At 42.3% G+C, this 22,829-nt stretch overlaps 1 protein-coding gene and 1 long non-coding RNA gene across 2 annotated transcripts; both read left to right on the top strand.

Annotated features, from left to right (window-relative positions):
* Window positions 1-93: 93 nt before the first annotated feature.
* On the top strand, window positions 94-13,611 carry LOC134214023 (uncharacterized). Its single transcript, XR_009979612.1, has 4 exons — window positions 94-300; window positions 373-954; window positions 1,344-1,550; window positions 13,257-13,611. It is a non-coding gene; the product is annotated as an uncharacterized LOC134214023 (long non-coding RNA).
* Window positions 13,612-18,501: 4,890 nt separating this feature from the next.
* LOC134214012 (proton-coupled amino acid transporter-like protein CG1139) lies at window positions 18,502-22,145 on the top strand. The gene is made up of 2 exons (XM_062693468.1): window positions 18,502-19,762; window positions 21,558-22,145. The coding sequence occupies exons 1-2, from the start codon at window positions 18,720-18,722 to the stop codon at window positions 21,973-21,975; spliced, it is 1,461 nt and encodes a 486-aa protein (XP_062549452.1). The 5' UTR covers window positions 18,502-18,719; the 3' UTR covers window positions 21,976-22,145.
* Window positions 22,146-22,829: the final 684 nt, after the last annotated feature.

Below are 22,829 nucleotides of genomic sequence, written 5' to 3'. Positions count from 1 at the left end.
ATGCAACCAGTTGATTCTAATAAATTTGTGTCATATTACACAAATTAAATGTAATATTGTGTTCGATGATGATATAATATTCAATCTAGCAACACTTCTCATTTTTCGTTTGTGCACTTTGAGGAACCGAAAGGTTCCATTTTGTTTCTGAAATTTTTGTTCGGTAGCAGAACAAAATTGTTTATATTGTTGAAAAAAATGTTTATTTTATTGAAATTAAAGACACTTTAGCGTCTTTAATTGAAAAAACTAATAGTAGTGCGTTCTTCAAAGCCCTTTGTGGTATTTTCTGAAAAATGGGTAAGTATATTTTGGATATTTTGTGGATTTTGTATTTGGCAATAACATCTAACTTCCTTTAACATCCTGTAGATCGAGATCGTATATTTGCGTCGGATCCGGTTTTACACCAATTCTTCCACCCGAGAAAAAGGAATCCGCAGACAATAGTGCACATGAGAATTTGTAGCGCATCAGCTATTCCCGTTCAGGCGACTTAAAACCGTAAAACTACGCACAAGCTTCCGGACAAGGATTCAGAATTGGAGGAAGGTAAACCAGACACTGATGATGATCCACTACCTGCCAAACAACCTGTGGTCGCCCAAAAACCCAGTAACTCAGGAAGAGGTCGTAGATGACGGTGAAACGCAAGAAACCGACAACAGTAAACTGACGATGGAAAGCGGATACATCCTAGGCGGCCGTAACGTTCATTGGGCTGACAATCCCGCGACAAGCTCGTTGATGGTACGTGGGCTATATTTCGTTCGATGTCACCCAGCAGTTTAACGAGTACCCGCCCGGTTCTGGCCTGTCAAATCGATCTGAAGCAATGGCATTCGATAACATCAACTTCAAGGGGCAAAGTTTGAAGATTAGACCGCACGATTACCAGCTCATCTCTGCAGGGATGTCATGGCATGACCCACTCCGCTCTGTCAGCCTTACCACGTGAGTACCCATTTTTTGGTGCAACAGGGTTGATTTCGTTGCAAATATTAAATAAACGTCGTTGAAATCGGCAAAAAAATTGATGAAAAGGGATTCAATGGATCCGGTTCAACAAGAAGGATTAGATTAAGTATTTCAAAGGCTGAAAATGGAATTATTCTATACTTATTTTCTCTTGAGATCCGGAACTTGAAGTTGAGTTTCATCATAGCTGAAAGAACTGAGATCACCCTTCAGGCGAGATGATGCTTTTTGCTCGTTTGTCTTCCCAATAACTACCGTTTGTTTTGTGTTAGCTTTAGACTTTATGTAAATTGTATTTCCGCTTGATATATTGCTAAAATAGTTGCAGTTTAATGTAAATATTTATAATGTTTCTTTAATTTTAGCATCGTTCTGGATGTTCCGCTATTCAGCTGCTGTCTGCTAGCCAGGCGTTGTTCGAACCGCTTCTCATCGCAGAACAGAACCAATCGGGTTTTATGAGGTCGAGGCAAGGACATCAATCAACATATTTGCGTTTTTGGCATGGCACTCAAACTGAGAACCAGCGGTTATTATTTGACCGCTGTGCCAGTGGAATGCAACGGCACTTGGTATGTAAGACATATTTTTTTTTATATTGTAGATCCAGTTGAAAACCGAACTAAGCTCTAGCGACAATCGCATTTTCTCCCATTTCCGGATGTCGTAACTGCATCGCGAGTAGTGCGCTTCTATGCCATAGCCGTGCGCACTCATGCACACCACTCGCGATACAGTCGCGACATACGTAAATGGGAGAAAAAGGGATTGTCGCTAAAGCTCAATTCGGTTTTCAACTGGATCTACAATAAATAAGTTATTATTCTAGTTATTACTAGACCTATAGAATTGAATTGGCATATTTCGTTGAATTGACTGTGTTTTTTGGCATGATCACTTTGTATTTTATATTTTACCATTTTGGGATTCCGAAGAGCTTAAAAAATCCCCGAAAGAGGTTTCGCAAGGAATATTTTTAAAATTTTGTAAGGAATCCTGCGAGTTCAAAACGAATCCTATCGGGATACTGCAAAGAATTTTATTATAATTCCGAAAGTAATCCTTTCATAATATTTTTAGGATTCATAAAGCTAATCGTTCTTATATTTAGAAGCGAGTCCTTATTTAATTCCGAAAGGATATCTTTCGGGATTTCGAATCCTTTCGGAAACGCAGGAAGCTTTTGTTCGGAATCCCACAAGGATGCTGTTCGAAATCTCACTAGGATTCCGAAAGGAATGTTATAAGGATACCGTTTAGAATCTCGAAAATTTCATTTAAAAAATAACAGAAACATAGAAGGATTCCTTTTCAAAATATGTATCAAACGGAATCAAAGGTTCTTGTCAGAATTTCAAAATTTTGAGAATTTTGTTTTCACCAGTTTTCACCGTAACATGAGGAAAATTTATTTCAGAATCGTTGAAGGATTCCTATCGGAATCAAAGTATTAGATTCCGTTCGGAATCAAAGTAAGTATCGGAATCACAGCAAGACCCGCAGAAGATTTTAGTTAAGAATCTCAATAGGAAGCGGTTTGGAATTGCATTCTCTTACTTTGTAGGGGTGATCGGGGCAATATGGGCCACCTAAGGAAATCGTTCCGAAAACGTTGAAAAACTCAAAAAAACACCGTTCAAATGTAGTTGACTTGTACTAGAGAATTTTACCTTTCATATTACGTCGATAAATGACGAAAAATGCGTTTGGAAATTGTTGGAATGCACTTTTGAAAATGTATTGATGTCAATGTGTGTTCCCGACTATACGGGGCAATATGAGCCACCATTTGTGGCAGTATGGGCCACCCTTCCAAAACCTTTATTTAGGCGAAAAAAGTATAGTAATATGGAAGAATATGATATTCCTACAACAGTTGTGAGTATTCCATACCAATTAAAATGAAAAACTGCACAACAGCGGACTGAACTGATTTGCCACTCTTCACCGTTTGAACAGCCACATTTCAATTGGTCAATGGTCATTTTTTATGTTTCTATCGCAGTAATGCGCTATTGTAATTTTTTCCGTAATGAATCTTACATATATGATAATATTCTTGTATTTGACTACTGAAATTTGAACTTGTTTGCATTTTAAGGCCAGATATCTTGTTCTATGCAGGTATGCCCATATTGCCCCATAGAGACTGGTTTGGGAAAACAAAAGTTTTATGATAAATTCAGATTTGTATCAATATAAACATGTGTGCACAATATTCAATTTTAATATATCTTTTGATTGTGGTGTATTTTTAACCTGTATTTTAATCAGTTTTGTGTCAAAACCTTATTTATAAACTTGAAATCTTATAATAATTTTGCCTATGCAGCGAAAATTTAAAGTGTATTTTCATGCTTGAATTGAATTTTAATGCGGTTTTCACGTTGATGCATATGTGGAGCTTCCTCTTAAAAATCATAAAACTTTTACATGATAAAACTTGTCAATAAGCTCAAAATGAGGGTGGCTCATATTGCCCCGTATGTTCATATTGCCCCTATCTTTCTAATGTTCTAGCAATCGCTCGAACTGGAAATTCCTGGAAGTCCCTTTAAGAATTCCTTCGGAATTTCTTCCAAGAATTCATCCGGATATTTCTCCAGGAATTCTGCTGGAAGTTGCAACAGGAGTTCCTCTAAAAATTCCTTAAGGAACTGCTCTGTAAGTTCCTCCAAGAATTCCCCTGGAAGTTCCTGCAGGAATTACACCGAAAGTTTCTGCAGGAATTGCTCCGGAAGTTCCTCCAGAAATTCCTTCGAAAGTTCCTCCAGGAATTGCTTCAAAAGTTCCTCCGAAAGTTCGTCCAAGAAATACTCCGGAAGTTCTTCCGGGAATTCCTTCGGAAGTTCTTCCAGGAATTCCTCCAGAAATTCTTCTAGGGAATCCTCCAAAGATTCCTTCGAAAGTTCCTTCAGGAATTCCTCTGAAAGCTCCTACAGGAATTTTTCCGGAAGTTCCTCCGGAAGTTTCATCAGAACTTCCTCCGGAAATTCCTTCAAAACTTTCTCCGAAAGTTCGTTCGTGAACTCCTTCGAAAGTTCCTTCAGGAATTCCTCCGGAAGCACCTACAGGAATTTTTCCGGAAGTTCCTCCGGAAATTCCTTCAAAACTTCCTCCATGAATTCCTTCTAAACTTCCTCCGGAAGTTCGTTCGAGAATTCCTCCAGGAATTCCTCCGAAATTTTCTCCAGGTATTCCTCCGGAAGTTCCTCCAGGAATTTATCCGGATGTTCCTCCAGGAATTCCTCCGGAAGTTCCTCCAGGAATTCCTCCGGAAGTTCCTCCAAAAGTTCCTTCGGAGGTTCCTCCAGGAATTCCTCCGGAAGTTCCTCCAGGAATTCCTCCGGAAGTTCCTCCAGGAATTCCTCCGGAAGTTCCTCCAGGAATTCCTCCGGAAGTTCCTCCAGGAATTCCTCCGGAAGTTCCTTCAGAAATTCCTCCGGAAGTTCCTCCAGGAATTCCTCCGGAAGTTCCTCCAGGAATTCCTCCGGAAGTTCCTCCAGGAATTCCTCCGGAAGTTCCTCCAGGAATTCCTCCGGAAGTTCCTCCAGGAATTCCTCCGGAAGTTCCTCCAGGAATTCCTCCGGAAGTTCCTCCAGGAATTCCTCCGGAAGTTCCTCCAGGAATTCCTCCGGAAGTTCCTCCAGGAATTCCTCCGGAAGTTCCTCCAGGAATTCCTCCGGAAGTTCCTCCAGGAATTCCTCCGGAAGTTCCTCCAGGAATTCCTCCGGAAGTTCCTCCAGGAATTCCTCCGGAAGTTCCTCCAGGAATTCCTCCGGAAGTTCCTCCAGGAATTCCTCCGGAAGTTCCTCCAGGAATTCCTCCGAAGTTCCTCCAGGAATTCCTCCGGAAGTTCCTCCAGGAATTCCTCCGAAGTTCCTCCAGGAATTCCTCCGGAAGTTCCTCCAGGAATTCCTCCGGAAGTTCCTCCAGGAATTCCTCCGGAAGTTCCTCCAGGAATTCCTCCGGAAGTTCCTCCAGGAATTCCTCCGGAAGTTCCTCCAGGAATTCCTCCGGAAGTTCCTCCAGGAATTCCTCCGGAAGTTCCTCCAGGAATTCCTCCGGAAGTTCCTCCAGGAATTCCTCCGGAAGTTCCTCCAGGAATTCCTCCGGAAGTTCCTCCAGGAATTCCTCCGGAAGTTCCTCCAGGAATTCCTCCGGAAGTTCCTCCAGGAATTCCTCCGGAAGTTCCTCCAGGAATTCCTCCGGAAGTTCCTCCAGGAATTCCTCCGGAAGTTCCTCCAGGAATTCCTCCGGAAGTTCCTCCAGGAATTCCTCCGGAAGTTCCTCCAGGAATTCATCCAGAAGTTCCTCCAGGAATTCCTCCAGAAGTTCCTCCAGGAATTCCTCCGGAAGTTCCTCCAGGAATTCCTCCGGAAGTTCCTCCAGGAATTCCTCCGGAAGTTCCTCCAGGAATTCCTCCGGAAGTTCCTCCAGGAATTCCTCCGGAAGTTCCTCCAGGAATTCCTCCGGAAGTTCCTCCAGGAATTCATCCAGAAGTTCCTCCAGGAATTCCTCCAGAAGTTCCTCCAGGAATTCCTCCGGAAGTTCCGCCAAGAATTCCTCCGGAAGTTCCTCTAAGCAATTCCTCCGGAAGTTCCTCCAGGAATTCCTCCGGAAGTTCCTCCAGGAATTCCTCCGTAAGTTCCTCCAGGAATTCCTCCGGAAGTTCCTCCAGGAATTCCTCCGGAAGTTCCTCCAGGAATTCCTCCGGAAGTTCCTCCAGGAATTCCTCCGGAAGTTCCTCCAGGAATTCCTCCGGAAGTTCCTCCAGGAATTCCTCCGGAAGTTCCTCCAGGAATTCCTCCGGAAGTTCCTCCAGGAATTCCTCCGGAAGTTCCTCCAGGAATTCCTCCGGAAGTTCCTCCAGGAATTTCTCCGAAAGTTCCTCCAGGAATTTCTCCGAAAGTTCCTCCAGGAATTTCTCCGAAAGTTCCTCCAGGAATTTCTCCGAAAGTTCCTCCAGGAATTCCTCCAGAAGTTCTTTCAAGAATTCCTCCAGGAATTTCTTCGGAAGGTCTTTCATGAGCTCGCTCGGAAGTTCTTTCAGAAATTCAACAGAAGTTCGCTAAGGACTTCTTCCAAAAATTCCTCCAGGAATTCCTCCGGAAGTTTCTCCAAGAATTCCTCCGTGAATTCCCTCTCTTTCAGTTTCCCCAAAAGTCCCTCCATGAATTCCTCCGGAAACTCCTGCAGGAATTCCTCCTGAAGTTCTTTCAGGAATTCTCCAGAATTTCGTCCAGGATATCCTTCGGAAGTACGTTCAGCAATTCCTCCGGAGTGTTTCCTGGAGAAACTTTCGAAGGAATTTCTAGAGGAACTTTCGGAGGAATTCCTGGAGGAACTTTCGGAGGAATTCCTGGAGGAACTTCCGGAGGAATTCCTGGAGGAACTTCAAGAGAAATTCCCGGAAGAACTTCTGGAGTGTTTCCTGGAGAAACTTTCGAAGGAATTTCTAGAGGAACTTATGAAGGAATTCCTGGAGGAACTTTCGGAGGAATTCCTGGAGGATCTTTCGGACCAATTCCTAGAGAAACTTTCGGAAGAATTCTCGAACGAACTTCCGGAGAAAATTTTGAAGGAATTTCCGGAGGAAGTTTTGAAGGAATTTTCGGAGGAAGTTTTGATGGAATTTCAGGAAAAAAAAATCTTGTAGGAGCTTCCGGAGGAATTCCTGGAGGAACTTCCGGAGGAATTCCTGGAGGAACTTCCGGAGGAACTTCCGGAGGAACTGCTGGAGGAACTTCCGGAGGAACTCCTGGAGGAATTCCTGGAGAAACTTCCAGAAGAATTCCTGGAGAAACTTTCGGAGGAATTCATGGAGGAACTTCAAAATTTTCTCCGGAAGTTCGTTCGGAAAGCTTCCGAAAGTTTCTCTAGGAATTGGTCCGAAAGATCCTCCAGGAATTCCTCCGAAAGTTCCTCCAGGAATTCCTTCATAAGTTCCTCTAGAAATTCCTTCGAAAGTTTCTCCAGGAAACACTCCGGAAGTTCTTCCGAATGTTTCTCTTGAAGTTCCTCCGGAAGTTCCTCCAAGAATTCCTAACAAAGTTCCTCCAGGAATTCCTCCGAAAGTTCCTCTAGAAATTCCTTCGAAAGTTTCTCCAGGAAACACTCCGGAAGTTCTTCCGGGAATTTCTCTTGAAGTTCCTCCAGGAATACCTCCGGAAGTTCCTCCAGGAATTCCTCCGGAAGTTCCTCCAGGAATTCCTCCGGAAGTTCCTCCAGGAATTCCTCCGGAAGTTCCTCCAGGAATTCCTCCGGAAGTTCCTCCAGGAATTCCTCCGGAAGCTCCTCCAGGAATTCCTCCGGAAGTTCCTCCAGGAATTCCTCCGGAAATTCCTCCAGGAATTCCTCCGGAAGTTCCTCCAGGAATTCCTCCGGAAGTTCCTCCAGGAATTCCTCCGGAAGTTCCTCCAGGAATTCCTCCGGAAGTTCCTCCAGGAATTCCTCCGGAAGTTCCTCCAGGAATTCCTCCGGAAGTTCCTCCAGGAATTCCTCCGGAAGTTCCTCCAGGAATTCCTCCGGAAGTTCCTCCGGAAGTTCCTCCAGGAATTCCTCCGGAAGTTCCTCCAGGAATTCCTCCGGAAGTTCCTCCAGGAATTCCTCCGGAAGTTCCTCCAGGAATTCCTCCGGAAGTTCCTCCAGGAATTCCTCCGGAAGTTCCTCCAGGAATTCCTCCGGAAGTTCCTCCAGGAATTCCTCCGGAAGTTCCTCCAGGAATTCCTCCGGAAGTTCCTCCAAGAATTCCTCCAGGAGTTCCTCCGGAAGTTCCTCCAGGAATTCCTCCGGAAGTTCCTCCAGGAATTCCTCCGGAAGCTCCTACAGGATTTTTTCCTGAAATTCCATCAAAACTTCCTCCGAAAATTCCTTCAAAACTTCCTCCGGAAATTCCTTCAAAATTTTCTCCGGAAGTTCGTTTGAGAATTCCTCCGAAAGTTTCTCTAGGAATTGGTCCGAAAGATCCTCCAGGAATTCCTCCGAAAGTTCCTCCAGGAATTCCTTCATAAGTTCCTCTAGAAATTCCTTCGAAAGTTTCTCCAGGAAACACTCCGGAAGTTCTTCCGGGAATTTCTCTTGAAGTTCCTCCAGGAATTCCTCCGGAAGTTCCTCCAGGAATTCCTCCGAAAGTTCCTCTAGAAATTCCTTCGAAAGTTTCTCCAGGAAACACTCCGGAAGTTCTTCCGGGAATTTCTCTTGAAGTTCCTCCAGGAATTCCTCCGGAAGTTCCTCCAGGAATTCCACGCGGATGTCTGCCCAGTAATTCCTCAGAAATGTTCTTCTAGAAATGCCTTTAAAAGTTCCTCCAGGAATTCCTTCTTAAATTCCTAAAGAAACTCCGCCGGAAGTTCCTTCTAGAATTCGTTTGGGAGTTCCTTCAGAAATTTCTCCGGAAGTTACTCCAGGAATACTTCCGGAGGCTCTTCCAGGAATTTCTCCCAAAATTCTTTCAGTAGTTCTTCCGGAAGTTTTCCTAAAATTCCTCCTTACTCATCCAAGAATTTCTCCGGTAGCTTCTCTAAGAATTCTTCCGTTTGGTCTTCAGGAATTTCTCTGGAAACTCCTCAAAATTTCCCATGAATTTCCTTCAGGATATCTTCCGAATGTTCGACCGGGAATTCTTCCGGAAGTTACTTCGAGAATTCCCTTGAAAATTCCTCCAGGAATCATTTCGGAAGTTCCTCTGGAAGCTCCTTCAGGTTTTCCTCCGGTATAACTTCAAACAATCTGTTGGTGTTCATAAATTTCCCTACAAGCTATTTCAGAAATTTTCTTGTGGCATTCCCCAAGACCCCCCCCCCCCCGGAATAGGAGGAACCTCCGGCGATCCCTTGAGGAAATTCCCGAGGAATTACTGGAAAAACTAAGCCCGTTAAAAAAACAGGGGGGAGTTCTGGAGGGGATTTCTGGTGAATTCCTGAAGGACTTTGCAGAGGAATTAATGGATAAATTTCCGAAGGAATTCCTGGATGAACTTCCGGAGGAATTCCATAAGGAACTTCCAGAGGAATTTCTGAAGGAACTTCCAAGGAACTCCTGAAGAACCTTCCAGAGGAATTCCTGGAGGGACCTCCGGAGGAAAATTCCTGAAGGAACTTGCGGAGAAATTTCTGGAGGAACTTCCAAAGGTATTCCTGGCGGAACTTGAAGGAACTGCGGGAGAAAAAGAACTTTCGAAGGATCTTTCAGAGAAATTACTGGAGGAGCTTCCAGAAGAATTCATGGAGCAACTTCCGGAGAAAGTCTTGAAAGTATGTCTGAAGGAATTCGTGAAAAAACTTTCTGAGGAATTGCCTTAGGAACTTGCGGGAGAATTTCTGGACGAATTCATGGAGGAACTCCTAAAAGAACTTCCGGGGACACTTCTGGAGGAACTTTCGAAGAAATTCCTGAAAGGAATTCGGTGTTGAACTTAATCTATAGATTAAAAAAAAACATTAATAAAGATAAAAAAAATCCGAAGGAACTTCTGGAGGAATTCATATAGAAACTACTGGACGAATTCCTTAAAGAGCTTCTGGAAGAACCTTGAAAGAACTTTTGAAGGAATTCCCGGAAGAACTTTCGGAGGAATTGCTGAACGGACTTCCGAAGGAATTCCTGGACGAAATTTTGGAGAATTCCTGAAAGAATTTCTGGAGGAATTCCTGCACGAGCTTCCGGAGGAATTCATGGAGGATTTCCGGAGGAATATCTGAAGTGAGTCCTTAAGGAACTTCTGGTGAATTCCTAAAAGATCTTCCGGAGTACCACAGGAAAAAAATTTCGGGAGTAATTCTGGAGGAATTCTTGTAGGAACTTCCGAAGGAATTCATGGAGGAACTTTCGGAGAAAATCATGGAGGAACTTCCGGATGAGTTCCTGAAATAACTACCGGAGGAATTCCTGGAGGAATTTTTGGAGAAACTTGCGCCGAATTCCTTAAAGAACTTCTGGAGGAACTTCTGAAAGAAGTTCTGGGGGAATTCCTGAAAGAACTTACGGAGGAACTTCTGGACGAAATCATGGAGGAATTTCCGGATGGATTCCTGAAAAAAAACTTTTGGAGAAAAAACTCCTGGAGGAACTTCCGAAGGAATTGCTGGACAATCTCCGAAGGAATTCCTGGAGGAACTTCTGCAGGAATTCATATAGAAACTTCCGGACGAAATCATTAAAGAGCTTCTGGAAGAACCTTTAAAGAACTTTTAGAGGAATTCCGGAAGAGCTTCCGGGGGAATTGCTGAACGTACTTCCGAAGGATATCCTGGACGAAATTCTGGAGAATTCCTGAAAGAACTTCAGGAGGAATTCCTGCAGGAGTTTCCGGAGGAATTCATGGAGGGACTTTTGGGGAAACTGAAAGAGAGGGAATTCACGGAGGAATTCCTGGAGGAATTTTTGGAAGAAGTCCTTAGCGAACTTCTGTTGAATTTCTGAAAGAACTTCCGAGCGAGCTCATGAAAGACCTTCCGAAGAAATTCCTGGAGGAATTCTTGAAAGAACTTCTGGAGGAACTTTCGGAGAAATTCCTGGAGGAACTTCGAAGAATTTCCGGAAGGAACTTCCGGAGGAATTCTTGGAAGAAGTTCCAAAGGAATTCGTGGAATAACTTGCGAAGGAACCTCTGGATTAATTCATGGAGGAACTTCCGGATGGATTCCTGAAAAAAAAACTTCTGGAAGAACTCCTGAAAAAAACTTCTGGGAAACTCGTGGAGGAACTTCCGGAGGAATTTCTGAAAGAACTTCCGAAGGAATTGCTGGATGATCCTCTGAAGGAATATCTGGAATAAGTCCTTTAGGATCTTTTGGTGAATTCCTTCCGGAGGAACACAAGAAAAAACTTCAGGGGATATTCCAGAAAAATTCTTGGAGGAACCTCCGAAGTAATTCCTGGAGGAAATTTTCGAGAAAATCTTGGAGGAATTCATGGAGAAACTTCCGGAGAAAGTCCTAAAGGAACTTCCGGATGAGTTCCTCGAAGGACTGCCGGAGGAATTCCTGGAAGAACTTCCGATAGAATTTGTAGACAAACCTGGAATACGTCCTGAAAGAACTTTCGGAAGAAATCCTGAAAGAACTTCTGGAGGAATTGCTGGCTGAACTTCTGGAGGATTAATGAAGGAACTTCCGCCGAAAGCATTTCTGTAGGAATTACTGGATCTTACGGAGGAATTGCTGGACGAATTTCCGAGGGAATTCCGTGCGGAACTTGAAAGAACTTCCAGAGGAACTCATGAAAGATCATCCGGAGGAATTTCTGAAGAAACTGGAGAGGAATGCCTGGAGGAGCTTTCGGATCAATTTCTGGAAGAAGTCCTTAAGGAACTTCTGGTGAATTTCTGAAAGAACTTCCGGAGGAACTCATGAAAGACCTTCCGGAGTAATTTCTGGAATACGTCCTGAAGGAACTTCCAGAGGAATTCCTGAAAGAACTTCTGGAGGAAGTCCTGAAAGAACTTTCGGAGGAATTGCTGGACGAACCTTCAAAGGAATTCTCGGAGAAATTCATGGAGGAACATCCGGACGAATTCCTGAAAGAACTTCTGGAGGAACTTCTGAAAGAAGTTCTGGAGGAATTCCTGGAAGAACTTACGAAGGAATTGCTGGACGATTTTCCGAGAGAATTGGTGGAGGAACTTTTGGAGGAATTCTTGAAAGAAATACCGAAGGAATTTCTGGGGGGACTTCTGAAGGTAAGGAATTCTTGTAGGAATTCACAGAAGAGTCCCTGTAGGAACTTTAGGAGGAACTTCTGGAGGGATTCATGGAGGAGCTTCCGGAGGTAGTCATGAAAGAACTTCTGGAGGAAAATGCGAAGGGGTTCCAGGAGAAACTTGATGAGGAATTTCTGGAGGAACTTCCCCAAGTAACCAAAAGCTCCTTTAAGAGTACGTTTTTCGCTTAATCAGCTTCACTGAGCTGCTTAAGCGAAAAACGTACTCTTAAAAGAACTTTTAGTTACTTGGTCTGAAAAAGTTCGGAGGAACTCCTGAAAAAATGTTCCTGAAATTTCTGAAATCCCTGAAAGAATTCTGAAGGAACTTTCGGAGGATCTTCCAGAGGAATTTATGGACGAACTTCTGTAGGAATTCTTGAAAGAACTTCCGGAGGAACTTCTGAATGACTTTCGGAGGAACTCCTGAAAGAACTTGTAGAGAATTCCTGAAATAATTTCCGGAGGAATTACTTCCCGAAAATTGCTGGAGGATCTTCGGAGTAGATTGCTGGAGGAACTTCGGAGGGAATTGCTGGATAACAGGGGAATTGCTGACCTTCCGGACGAATTCCTTGATAAATTTCTGGAGGAATTTCCGGAGAAATTACTGGGGGATCTTCCGGTGGAACCGCTGGAAGAACTTCCGAAGGAATTTCTGGAGAAACTTCTGGAGGAACTTTAGAGGAGCTGTGGTGAACTTTCGAAGAATTTTTGCTGCATGCATTTATTTCACCCTAACCCACGCCGCCAATCACCAATGGCGTGACGACGCCACGCCGCCGCAGCTGCCTGAAAATGATCTATCACACCACCGCTGATTAAATTTCAATTCGCACACAGGTCTATTGGAAGTTTGTTGCCATTTGACCATACGTTGCAATGTTAGTATGTACTTACAAAAGATATTTTAGTTACTAGATAAAGATTGTCGCTGTCGTCGCTGTCCGGAACATCTTTTGCTGGCGAGGAAAGGGAGCTAAATGTCAAAGAAGGAAAATCCATACGATTTGACAGGTATGTACCACACATGTTTCGGACAGCAGAACAAAGGGAACCGAAGCGACAATCTTTATCTAGGAACTAAAATATCTTTTGTACTTACTCCTGCCATCGCATTCGTGATTCCTGTGACAGTTGTTGAATAAAATCCCACTGTGAAATCGAAGAAATTCTATTTTACAAGAGAATAATTTCACGTTCTATTTTTAGGGCTTACCGAGGAGGATTCTCTGCGGTATCCGGTGAGGATTCCTTTCGAAATATGGGAAGGATACCCTTCGAAATTCGGGAGGGATTCCCTTCGGAATCCGGGAAGAATTCGACCTTCCGAACTATGTACTTCATTTTGAAAGAATTTCATATAAAAAATCTTCCAGGAAATCATTCCCTTGAAAATCCTCCTAATAGTACCTCCAAGCATCTCTAGAAATCTTATGAATTCTGAGAAATCTTACATGGCGTTCTGGATGTTTTCTTGGAACAAAACATTCTATATAAATTATCTTCAATAAATTACCTTAATATCAATTGGAAGCGATCAACTAACCCAACTGAATTTTTTTTTTGTATTTTAGCATCTGAAGTTTGAAAGACTATCGACTTTTGTGCTGTGATCTGCGTGTTTCAAGTGAGAAGATGCTCACATGTCACCATGCCATTTCACCGGATCGGCTTCCGTGTTTACGATTACTCGCGAACCCCCGGCCATCCCAGGTAATTGCCGCGGATAGACCGGACAGTGCAACGAATCATACGGACTGATACTAGCGGCTCCTATTAAATCGACGTGCAATGCCACCGGTCTATGAGTGATGGTCACCGGCAGTGAATCCAATCTAAAAATCTGCTGTATTGGAATAACCCGATCTGTGGACATAAAATAAATTTTCTTTAGGAACTGTGAAATAGATAACAAAAAATAAGAATAAATAAATATTACTACATGTGCAATATCAATAAAATGAAGTAATAATTAAAAACCGAAAATACCAATATGGGAAACCCATACATACGTCGGACGGTTCAACATCACATTAATTTACATCGCTTCATTTACGTAGTTTTATTTATTACATCGAAAGAAATTACATCGTTTCTGCTTATTACACAGCAAGCTCTCGAGTACATCGCACAATGTAATATTCAACAAGCGATGGATTCAGCGGGTTGCAGCGATTTCGATGTAATATTCAACAACTTTTTTTGCTGTGTGTAGATAAAATAATTTGGATCTCTTTTAATGGAGAGTCCTAGTTTTAAATAAGTTTCTGTTATAATGGCAATATGCACATTATGAACTGTTAGGACGTTGAATACTTCATCTTCCTTACCCTTTAGAGAGCGGGCATTCCAATTTCGAACTTTCACACAATTATTTGGATTCATTGAAACGAAGTCCAATAACAATTTTTGTGTGTACTGAATAGCTTCAGGAATGGTATTTGCTTTGAGCATTGCATCAATCATGTGATGCAATTATCCAGTTAAAAATCAAAATTGGAAGCAGTCATGCTACCTGAATCAACAACATGACCGTTATTTTCCGTTGGGACATGGGTATAAACCTCATTTTGAGAAGAGAAATTTTGTGTTGTTTGCATACGTAGGTACATTGGAAAAATAGGAATTTACTGAAGTGCTTGCTACCCGTTGACGAGCGGCAAAATTTGTTTGTGAATTGTGGTGGGTATGAATTGCTCGACCGGTAACTGGTTTCGAAATTTGAGCGTTTGAAAAATTTCTGGGATCCGATTGGAATTTCCCGTCATCAATTTTGCACGGGAATTCAAAACTTTTTTGCGTGAAGGGCATTCCCAGAAATTGGATTTATGATTGCCCCCACAATTTGCGCACTTAAATTTATTGGAATCTTCTCTCACAGGACATGCGTCCTTGGCGTGAGAGGTTCCACCACAAATCATGCATTTAGCATCCATGTGACAATGTTTGGTTCCATGACCCCACTTTTGGCACTTACGGCACTGGGTGGGGTTTTGGAAATTTCTTCCAGGCCTGCGGAAATGTTCCCATGTAACACGGACATGGGACATAATACAGGCCTTTTCCAAACTTTTCATATTATTTAGTTCACTTTTGTTAAAATGAACTAAATAAAATTCTTGATAAATGCCACTCTGGGAACTACCAGGGTGGGATTTCTTTTCATCTCAATTACTTGGACTGGTGAAAATCCAAGTAATTGAGAAATTTCAAATTTAATCTCATCCAGTGATTTATCATCACTGGGGAGACCTTTCAAGACGACTTTGAACAATCGCTCAGTTTTGTCATCGTATGTGAAGAACTTATGGCGCGTCTTAGTTAAATACCGAAGATGACGGTTGCAATTGTCAAAGGATCCCGGCAAAACTCGGCGGTAATCCTTTCTATCATTCTGAAATGAAACTTTGATCCCCTGAGGACTACTCGAGATTTCATTCCGAAAGCCAGAAAACTCGGCAACATATACCACAATTGGCGGAATCCTTTGTTTCTTCGCATGAAACGAATCACCTGGGCTAAAGGTAGATTCGATTTGCTCAATTTCATCATAAATCAAATCGAACTGAGCACAGTTCGATAGGAGAAGAAACAATGTCAACATTAGATTTAGAAGGAATATCTGAAGTTTTCAGCTTCCTTCCATTTTTCCTGCGCTTTCGCAGGACGGTCTTGAAACCTTGTTTCTTTGAAGGAAGTGGAGAATTCAGAGACTCCCGCCCTTCCTCTTGTTTTTGTTAATACTCATTGCTGAGCGTGGAGACGTGACCTTCTAAGAGGTTTTTCCCAGAACATTGTCCCTGCTTGTCGGAATTTTACTTCCGCAAACGGGTCCAACGTAAAACGAAGGCACGAGTCCAAGCCAAGATCGTAACGGAATTAGTGGGTACAAACAGCGCTGAGAAGCACTGCTGAAATTAAAATTGCTTCGGGTAGTATTAAAAACTTCCTTCAACAAAGAGAGAAAAGAACCGCGCAGCACGAAAGCACGATGCGGTCTGGCTAAAGCATTTGATGAGTTTGATTGCCTTACGTGTTACGCCCTGTGTTTAATTGTTTCTGTTAATCGTTGTTACTAGTTAGTCAGATGTGATTGAGAGAGTCTAAAGAGCATTTCACGTTTCGCGTTAGTTTTATCCTGCCCACGTACTTTGATCCGAATTGCTTGTCTTTTGAAGTGAGAAGGAAAGGTGGGCGGAAAGATTGTTACCAGTGATGATATCTTTATATTGTGGACACGTGATAGTGTGCTGGGTGTTGGTGGTCAGGATTGTAGGATGGTGGTTGTTTTTATCGTGGGTTTTATTCCCACCTTCCTTTCCGTTGCTGGAGCCGCTCTCCGATTTCCACTACCTACATCTACTGTCTTTCCACTACCCGAGCAGCACAAGTCAGATAAAAATTGTTGCAGTAACTTGAATGTGACTAGATCTGGTCACATATGAGTTGCAGTAACTTATATGAAACATTTGTGCTGCTAGGGTACCTACAGTTTGTTCGGTATGTCGCAGTGGCCGGTGAGCGGTCTTAGCATCGGCATCGGCGGAGTTGCTGAAGGAAATTTTATTACCACCGACGGCGTGCGGGTCCGTGTGGTCGTCGTCGTCAGCATCAGCAGCACTCAAGTGAAATTTTCTCGCAAAATTCGGACTATAGGTTGCATGTTTCGCTTCGATGGGGTCTCTTGCGGTCGTGACAGCAGTGCGGTGAAGTACATTTCTGCAACGGTGGTATCTGAAGTACCCTCGACTGGCAATCAGTGGAAGCAACTCACAAGCCACAATTTTCTTGCAAATCCAAACTATTGAGTGGTTGCTGTCAGTGATTCAAAATACGCATTATTGGAAATTATTCGGTTCTTCTCAGGACCACCAGAAAGGTTGAGCAGAGGCGAGTTTTGTTCAAAGTCAAAATAATCGCTCAGCAACGGCAGAGAGATTCCATCGGTAGTAGAATCACAAGCGTGCGTCTGAGGCAGTGGCTGCAAAAATTTATTCTCATGGATGGCATCAGTAGCAGTCTAAGAAAATCTCATTTGGTTTTGCTGTTGTTTGTAATTAGGAAGACGCATTATTGAAAATTAATCGGTTCTCTTCAAGACCAACATTCTACACAAAGGAAAGCTGATCCGAGAAGAAATTTCTTCAATGTACAAAACACAGTCGCTTGATTATGGCAGAAATATCGCATAGCTGTCCAACGTCTGCCTTGCGGTCGTGTCTTGTACACAGCCCTTATGATTTTTTTTAAATATTTGTCTAATTTTTCACCTCTTCGACGACTGTTGTAGTTCAATAGGTAATATTTAAAAGAAAATTGCAACCTTTGTTAAAACACAATCACAGTTAAAGTTGAACCTGCAAAATTCGATTGAGTTAATATATTTTATGACAAGAAAGATTCGAAGAAAAGGTATCGACAGCGCTAGGTGGATTGAGCTAGGATTTCTTGGTGGCGTCGAAGATGGGAGAAATGCAATAGACGCTTTTTGAATTGTTTAAAAAATAGTCTCGCCAATTGAGATAACGGGTTTAATTTGCTTCATCAATTTGTCAACATTATAGAGAACAATAAATGACAAAATCCCATTTTTTGTTATTTTGGAAAAATTAGGAAATAACAGATTGTTTTGTCATAAATCTTCATTATTCAAAGTCACTGTTTACGTGATGTTGTTTTTCTTGGTACAGTTGAATGCATCCTACTAAAAAAATCTACTATCTTAATTTCTACTGCAAATATTCCACGAAGGGAGGCGAACTACGCGCTACAGAGAAAATGTGCGTTTCGAATGGAACCTACGACACCATCGTTCATTCACACGCGCATCCTTCGAGATTACTCATCCGATTAGAAGCGCTGGCAAAGGGAACTAATTTTTAGCAAATTGTACCTGATAAGAGGCACGTGCCAGACATAAAACTAAATATTGCGTGTATTCGCATACATAAGAAACATTACGACCGCCGGAAGCTATCAATGGAGCTAGGTGCGCAAGATTACGCTGTGCGTTTTCTTCTCGTATATTATGCTAACGATCATATGTTGGTTAGAGAATCATCGGGAAAGTTCGGGGAACTCCCGATCCCGGTTGTTTCGTTTCTACGATGGATCATCAATTGAATACGCGTTGGGTTCCTATTACGACAAGCTGCGAAGATAGCGCAGCGCTGAAAATGCTGATAAGGCAGTGGTTCCGGAGCCGAATTTCAATAACAAAACAAAACGAAATTTTTCCATGAACTGTGACGAGACCGCTGGACAGGGCGTGGAATAATTGTAGGGTAATTATTTCTTGTCATAAGACGAGCTAGTGGTATCCCATTCAAATCCATCACTTGATTGCAACTTTACAGATACATCTTTCGATCTCAATAGTAAGGCCGTCCTCAGTGTCTCGTACTTGACTCGATAGTCACTGAAGCGAGGCGGTTAAGTAAACACCGAAGAAACAATACAAACTTTGAATTGATGTAAAACTTATACTATTACAAATTGCTGTGCAGTTTCCACATCTGTTATCCTAATTGCTGATTATTGGCCTTCTGGGAGTTAATAGCTTAAATACGAAAACAAACAAATCCCAATTGAATTGAGCTGCCAGTACTGGAATCTCAATTTCACTGGGCCCTGTTGGTCCATCAGTTCTATCAATTGTTGTCTTACCGTTTACTTGATTAAGGAGCAACATCAAAGTACATAACACTTTCACTGAGCCACATAGGAAGACTACGTCGTAACTTTTTTTTTGTGTGTTGGCTTGCACGTATCGGCTACTTATTGAGGCCGGCTCTTCCCGAGGGAAGCGATCAGTTTCGATCGAGATTTCGTTTCGAGTGGACGTAAAAAACGCCTCACAATTAAACTATTTAGCTGATCTTAACAGGCTCAACGTGAGCTCAAAAGTAACAAAGTGTGATTTCTCCGCAAATGCATACGCATCACTGTACCTGGGTAAAGAATCAAGCCAGAAGCGTTAACAAACGACTACACTGGGTCGAAGTTCTGGATAAGGGATAAGACTAGCAAAACCGAGAATGGCACCGAATCAGCGCGACCTCGAGACGGCCTCGCTGCTGCTCGCAGTCGATAACGATAACAACAATAGGGGCAAAGATCGCAAGGTCAACTACGTGGATCGCTTGAAGCCATCTGCGTTGGAGGCAGCGCTACAGAAAAACATAAAATTCTACGGATCGATGACTAATCAATGGCAAAAGTTGACCCGCTACGATCCGCTCCAGCACCGAAAGTTGGAAAACCCCACATCGAACTTCGACACTTTGACGCACATGTTGAATGGGAATCTTGGCCCGGGAATTCTCGCAATGCCCAATGCCTTCAAAAACGCTGGACTTTATGTCGGATTGTTAGGGACGATGGCCATGGGGGTGATCTGCACCCACAGTATGCATATATTAGTGAATGTGTCGCGTGAACTCTGTCAACGGTACCAAGTTCCAGTTATGTCATATTCCGAGGTAGGCCAATACGCAGTGGAATCCGGTCCGCGCTGCTTCCAGCCATTGGCTCGTCTCATCGGGCTGCTCATCAACTGTTTCCTCATCATCATGCAGCTTGGATTTTGCTGTGTGTATTTTCTTTTCGTGGCTGTCAATCTCAACGACTTCCTCGAGTACATCTCCATCAAAACGGACGTTTTCACCACACTCGCGTGCCTACTGTTGCCCTGCATAGCGCTCAACATGATTCGAAGTTTAAAGTATCTGACGCCTACTTCGATTATAACTTCGTCCCTGGCTATCTCCGGTTTGACGATCTCGTTCTTGTTCCTGCTGAAGGATCTGCCGCGTAGCACATCGGTGGCGCCAGTGACGAGCTGGAGCACACTTCCCCTGTATTTTGGGACGGTCATGTACGCTTTCGAAGGAATCGGAGTGATTTTGCCACTGGAGAACAACATGAAAACGCCGAAAGATTTCTGCCGGTGGAACGGTGTGCTGAACACCGGAATGACGATCGTAGTGTGCTTGTACGCGGCCGTTGGTTTCTATGGTTATCTCAAGTACGGCGACGAGACGCAAGGCAGCGTGACGCTGAATCTGCCGAGTCATTTGTTGTAAGTATGAAGAAATTGCGTGTGCTTTATTTTCGATTTTTGTTTCCGTGAGACTCATGTGTAGATGGAGGTTTTGGAAATGAAGACCTGTTTGCCTTTCTAACATGCAATGTTGTGTCAAAACTCCCATAGAGAAGAGTGCCATTTGCTAATTGACTTATCGAAGGGCTCTGGGATGTTTCGCCGAATAATCTATAGGCAGTTTGGACATTGGACCGAAAAATATTAACAAATTAAAAATATAAAATTTTACGGTGATCAAATTCTAACAAGTGAAAAGGTATAGAGTTGAAGGCACATTTGTTCAAAAGTGTATATTTGAGTGACAAATCGAAAGACATCTGATTAAATAGATTTTGGTCGAAAGATTGAACCAGTGTAAAATGCGGTTGGATATTTCAATGAAGTTAGAATTTTAAGAACACCAGATGTTAATTGGCTATTCATGTGATTCAAAATAGACAATTGGGTCCCAAAATAAAGAATCGATATTTGATTTTCTCCCAGGGAACGATGAAGTTAATCATCCTGAACAAGTCAGTTTTTCTTCCGGCTCAAAAGTCGAAAGGAACATTGTTTAATTTGAAATCTTCTATATACAGTTGACTCTCTACATCTCGATGTTCTATATCTCGATATCTCTCTCTATGTCGATGGTTTTCTCGGTCCCTTCAATCTACATACATTTAGGCATTCTACATCTCGATAACCTCCCTATCTCGATGTCTCTCTATCTCGGTGGGTTCTGATCATATTATGTTCTGGATTCCCTCTCCTTATGTCGATATGTTCAAATTTTCGGGTTACTAGACCACCTTTGGACCATAACAAACAGATCAACAACATGAAATGACATTTGTTTTGTTGTCGTTTTTCATAGCAACGACATTTTTTGGATCTAGTGTCCATTTCACTTTTCCTCCCATTCTTCGATCTCTCCCTATCTCGATGGTCCCTTCAAAATCGAGATGTGGAGAGGCGACTGTAATAAAAATGAAATGGTACGAACACAGGTATCCACATAACTCGAAAACAGCTGGATGGCTTTTCTTCATTCCTTCAGCAGATATGTTCTATAATGTTTCCGACGGGTTTATATCATATTTCTTCTTAAGAAAATCACGACTTAAGTTCAGTAAATCGTGAAAAACTGAAATTAAGATTTGTATAGGATTTTCGCTTGGCCAGTTCAGAACGCATATTTTCGCCTACTATGCAGGACAACGTCTGCCGGGTCGACTAGTTTCAAAATAGATGAAAATGCTTCCTCGACAACTCAAAATTATTATTTTCACTGACTTAGACTTTATCAGAATTTATATAACATCGGTTGACCGATGCACTATCGTTTGCAATCATAAACGATGTAGGGCTTTTGGACCCAATTTAACTGAGAGGTATAAAATGGACAGTTCTACAGAAAAAAAACTTTGTCTTATAGAAAAATTTGATAGGCATAAAACTCGATTCAATACATACAATGAATTAAGGTTATATCTGTGTAAATGCTTTTTCTCTCAAAAGCTCCTATGTACTCTAAACGGTTAAAACCAATCAAATTCCCCGGAAGTTGAACTTGTTTACAACCGATTTTTGCGTTTCAAAGTCATGATGAAAATAGTCGTATAAAAGTTGGTGTCATTACTATGTTACGATAAATAACATATGACAATGACATACATATTAGTAGATGAAACATGGTTTCCATTTTTACCCATCTGAATTGTTCCGCTCTTTGTTGTGAAATGATCACATTTTTATTAATTTTTTTCCAACCCCTTTTCTTATTTTGCAGTTTGGCAGAGCTGGTGCGCTTGCTGATGGCGGTGGCCGTGTTTTCCTCTTACGCCCTGCAGTTCTACGTGCCTATTAACATTATCAGCCCGGTAGTCCGGCGACAGTTTGGATCCAGAAACGCACAGGACTGCTCGGAGTACATCCTACGAGTGGTGCTGGTGCTGCTGACCTTCACCATGGCGGCTATCATTCCCAACTTGGGTCTGTTCATATCGCTGGTGGGAGCCGTGAGTACGTCGACGCTGGCGCTGATTTTCCCACCACTGCTGGAAATGGCAACGTATTGGCCCAGCCGGAAGTACGGAAAGTGGAACTGGATCCTGTGGAAGGATTTGATAATGGTGGCGTTTGGGCTGAGCGGCTTCCTGGTTGGAACCAGTATGAGTGTGGTTGAGATTGTGACAGAGTGGAAGTAGTTGTGCGAAGGGTATTTTATGGATATGTGACAATACATTTCGGCTTTATTCGTGATTATTTGTATTGAATCGACAAATGTGTTCAAATTTAGATGTATGCAATGATATTTTATGGAGGTTATTTTTACATTATTTATAAGAAAAAAATATATACATTGTTGTTTTTTAAATTGATATTATTTTGAACAGAAAATTAGAAAATGAATGAAAACCACTGTATGAGCTAACGAAGTGCCGACCTATTTAAGCAGGTGTTATTGAACGATCAACATAGTAGTTGTCTAACAGATCAGCAGTGGAATGGGGTGAGGTTTAGTTTATAAAACTTTTGTCAACTTGAAGAATGTTTATGAAGTTCCATCGCTGCGAGAAACTTATTGATTGAATTTTCATTGGCTTTTATCGTCGCCAAACGATAATGTATGTTTTGAACTATAGAGAGTTCATCTCAGATCAACTTTCTCTTGCATAAAATGGTGGATTTGAAAAGAAACGTGTAATTTTCAATAATGCACCTTTGCAACCCCTAACAGCAACAAAACCAGAATCAGAATCTGGTGAGAAAAGTTCAACGACGCCAAAGTCAGTCAATCGATGTTTTGCCGCTGGAACGCTATAGACGCCATCCATGCGACCATATTTATTGCATCGTCTCCCACCGACGTGTGATTGTGATTTTGCTACAGACTCCGCCGACAAGCTATTTATTATGTTCTGCATTATGTTTTGCACTACTTCTCTCGTATACAATGGTGGTCCTGAAAGGAACCGATTTCATTTCCAACCACTGACAGAAACGTAACCAAAGTAAGAACTATTTTTTTATTGTCTTTATTAAATGAGGTTTTCGGCCC

Source organism: Armigeres subalbatus, chromosome 1 (genome assembly GCF_024139115.2).
Source record: "Armigeres subalbatus isolate Guangzhou_Male chromosome 1, GZ_Asu_2, whole genome shotgun sequence".
Taxonomy (NCBI): Eukaryota; Metazoa; Arthropoda; class Insecta; order Diptera; family Culicidae; genus Armigeres; species Armigeres subalbatus.
Note: the sequence above shows the minus strand (reverse complement) of the source record. Positions and strands in the feature narration are given on the sequence as shown.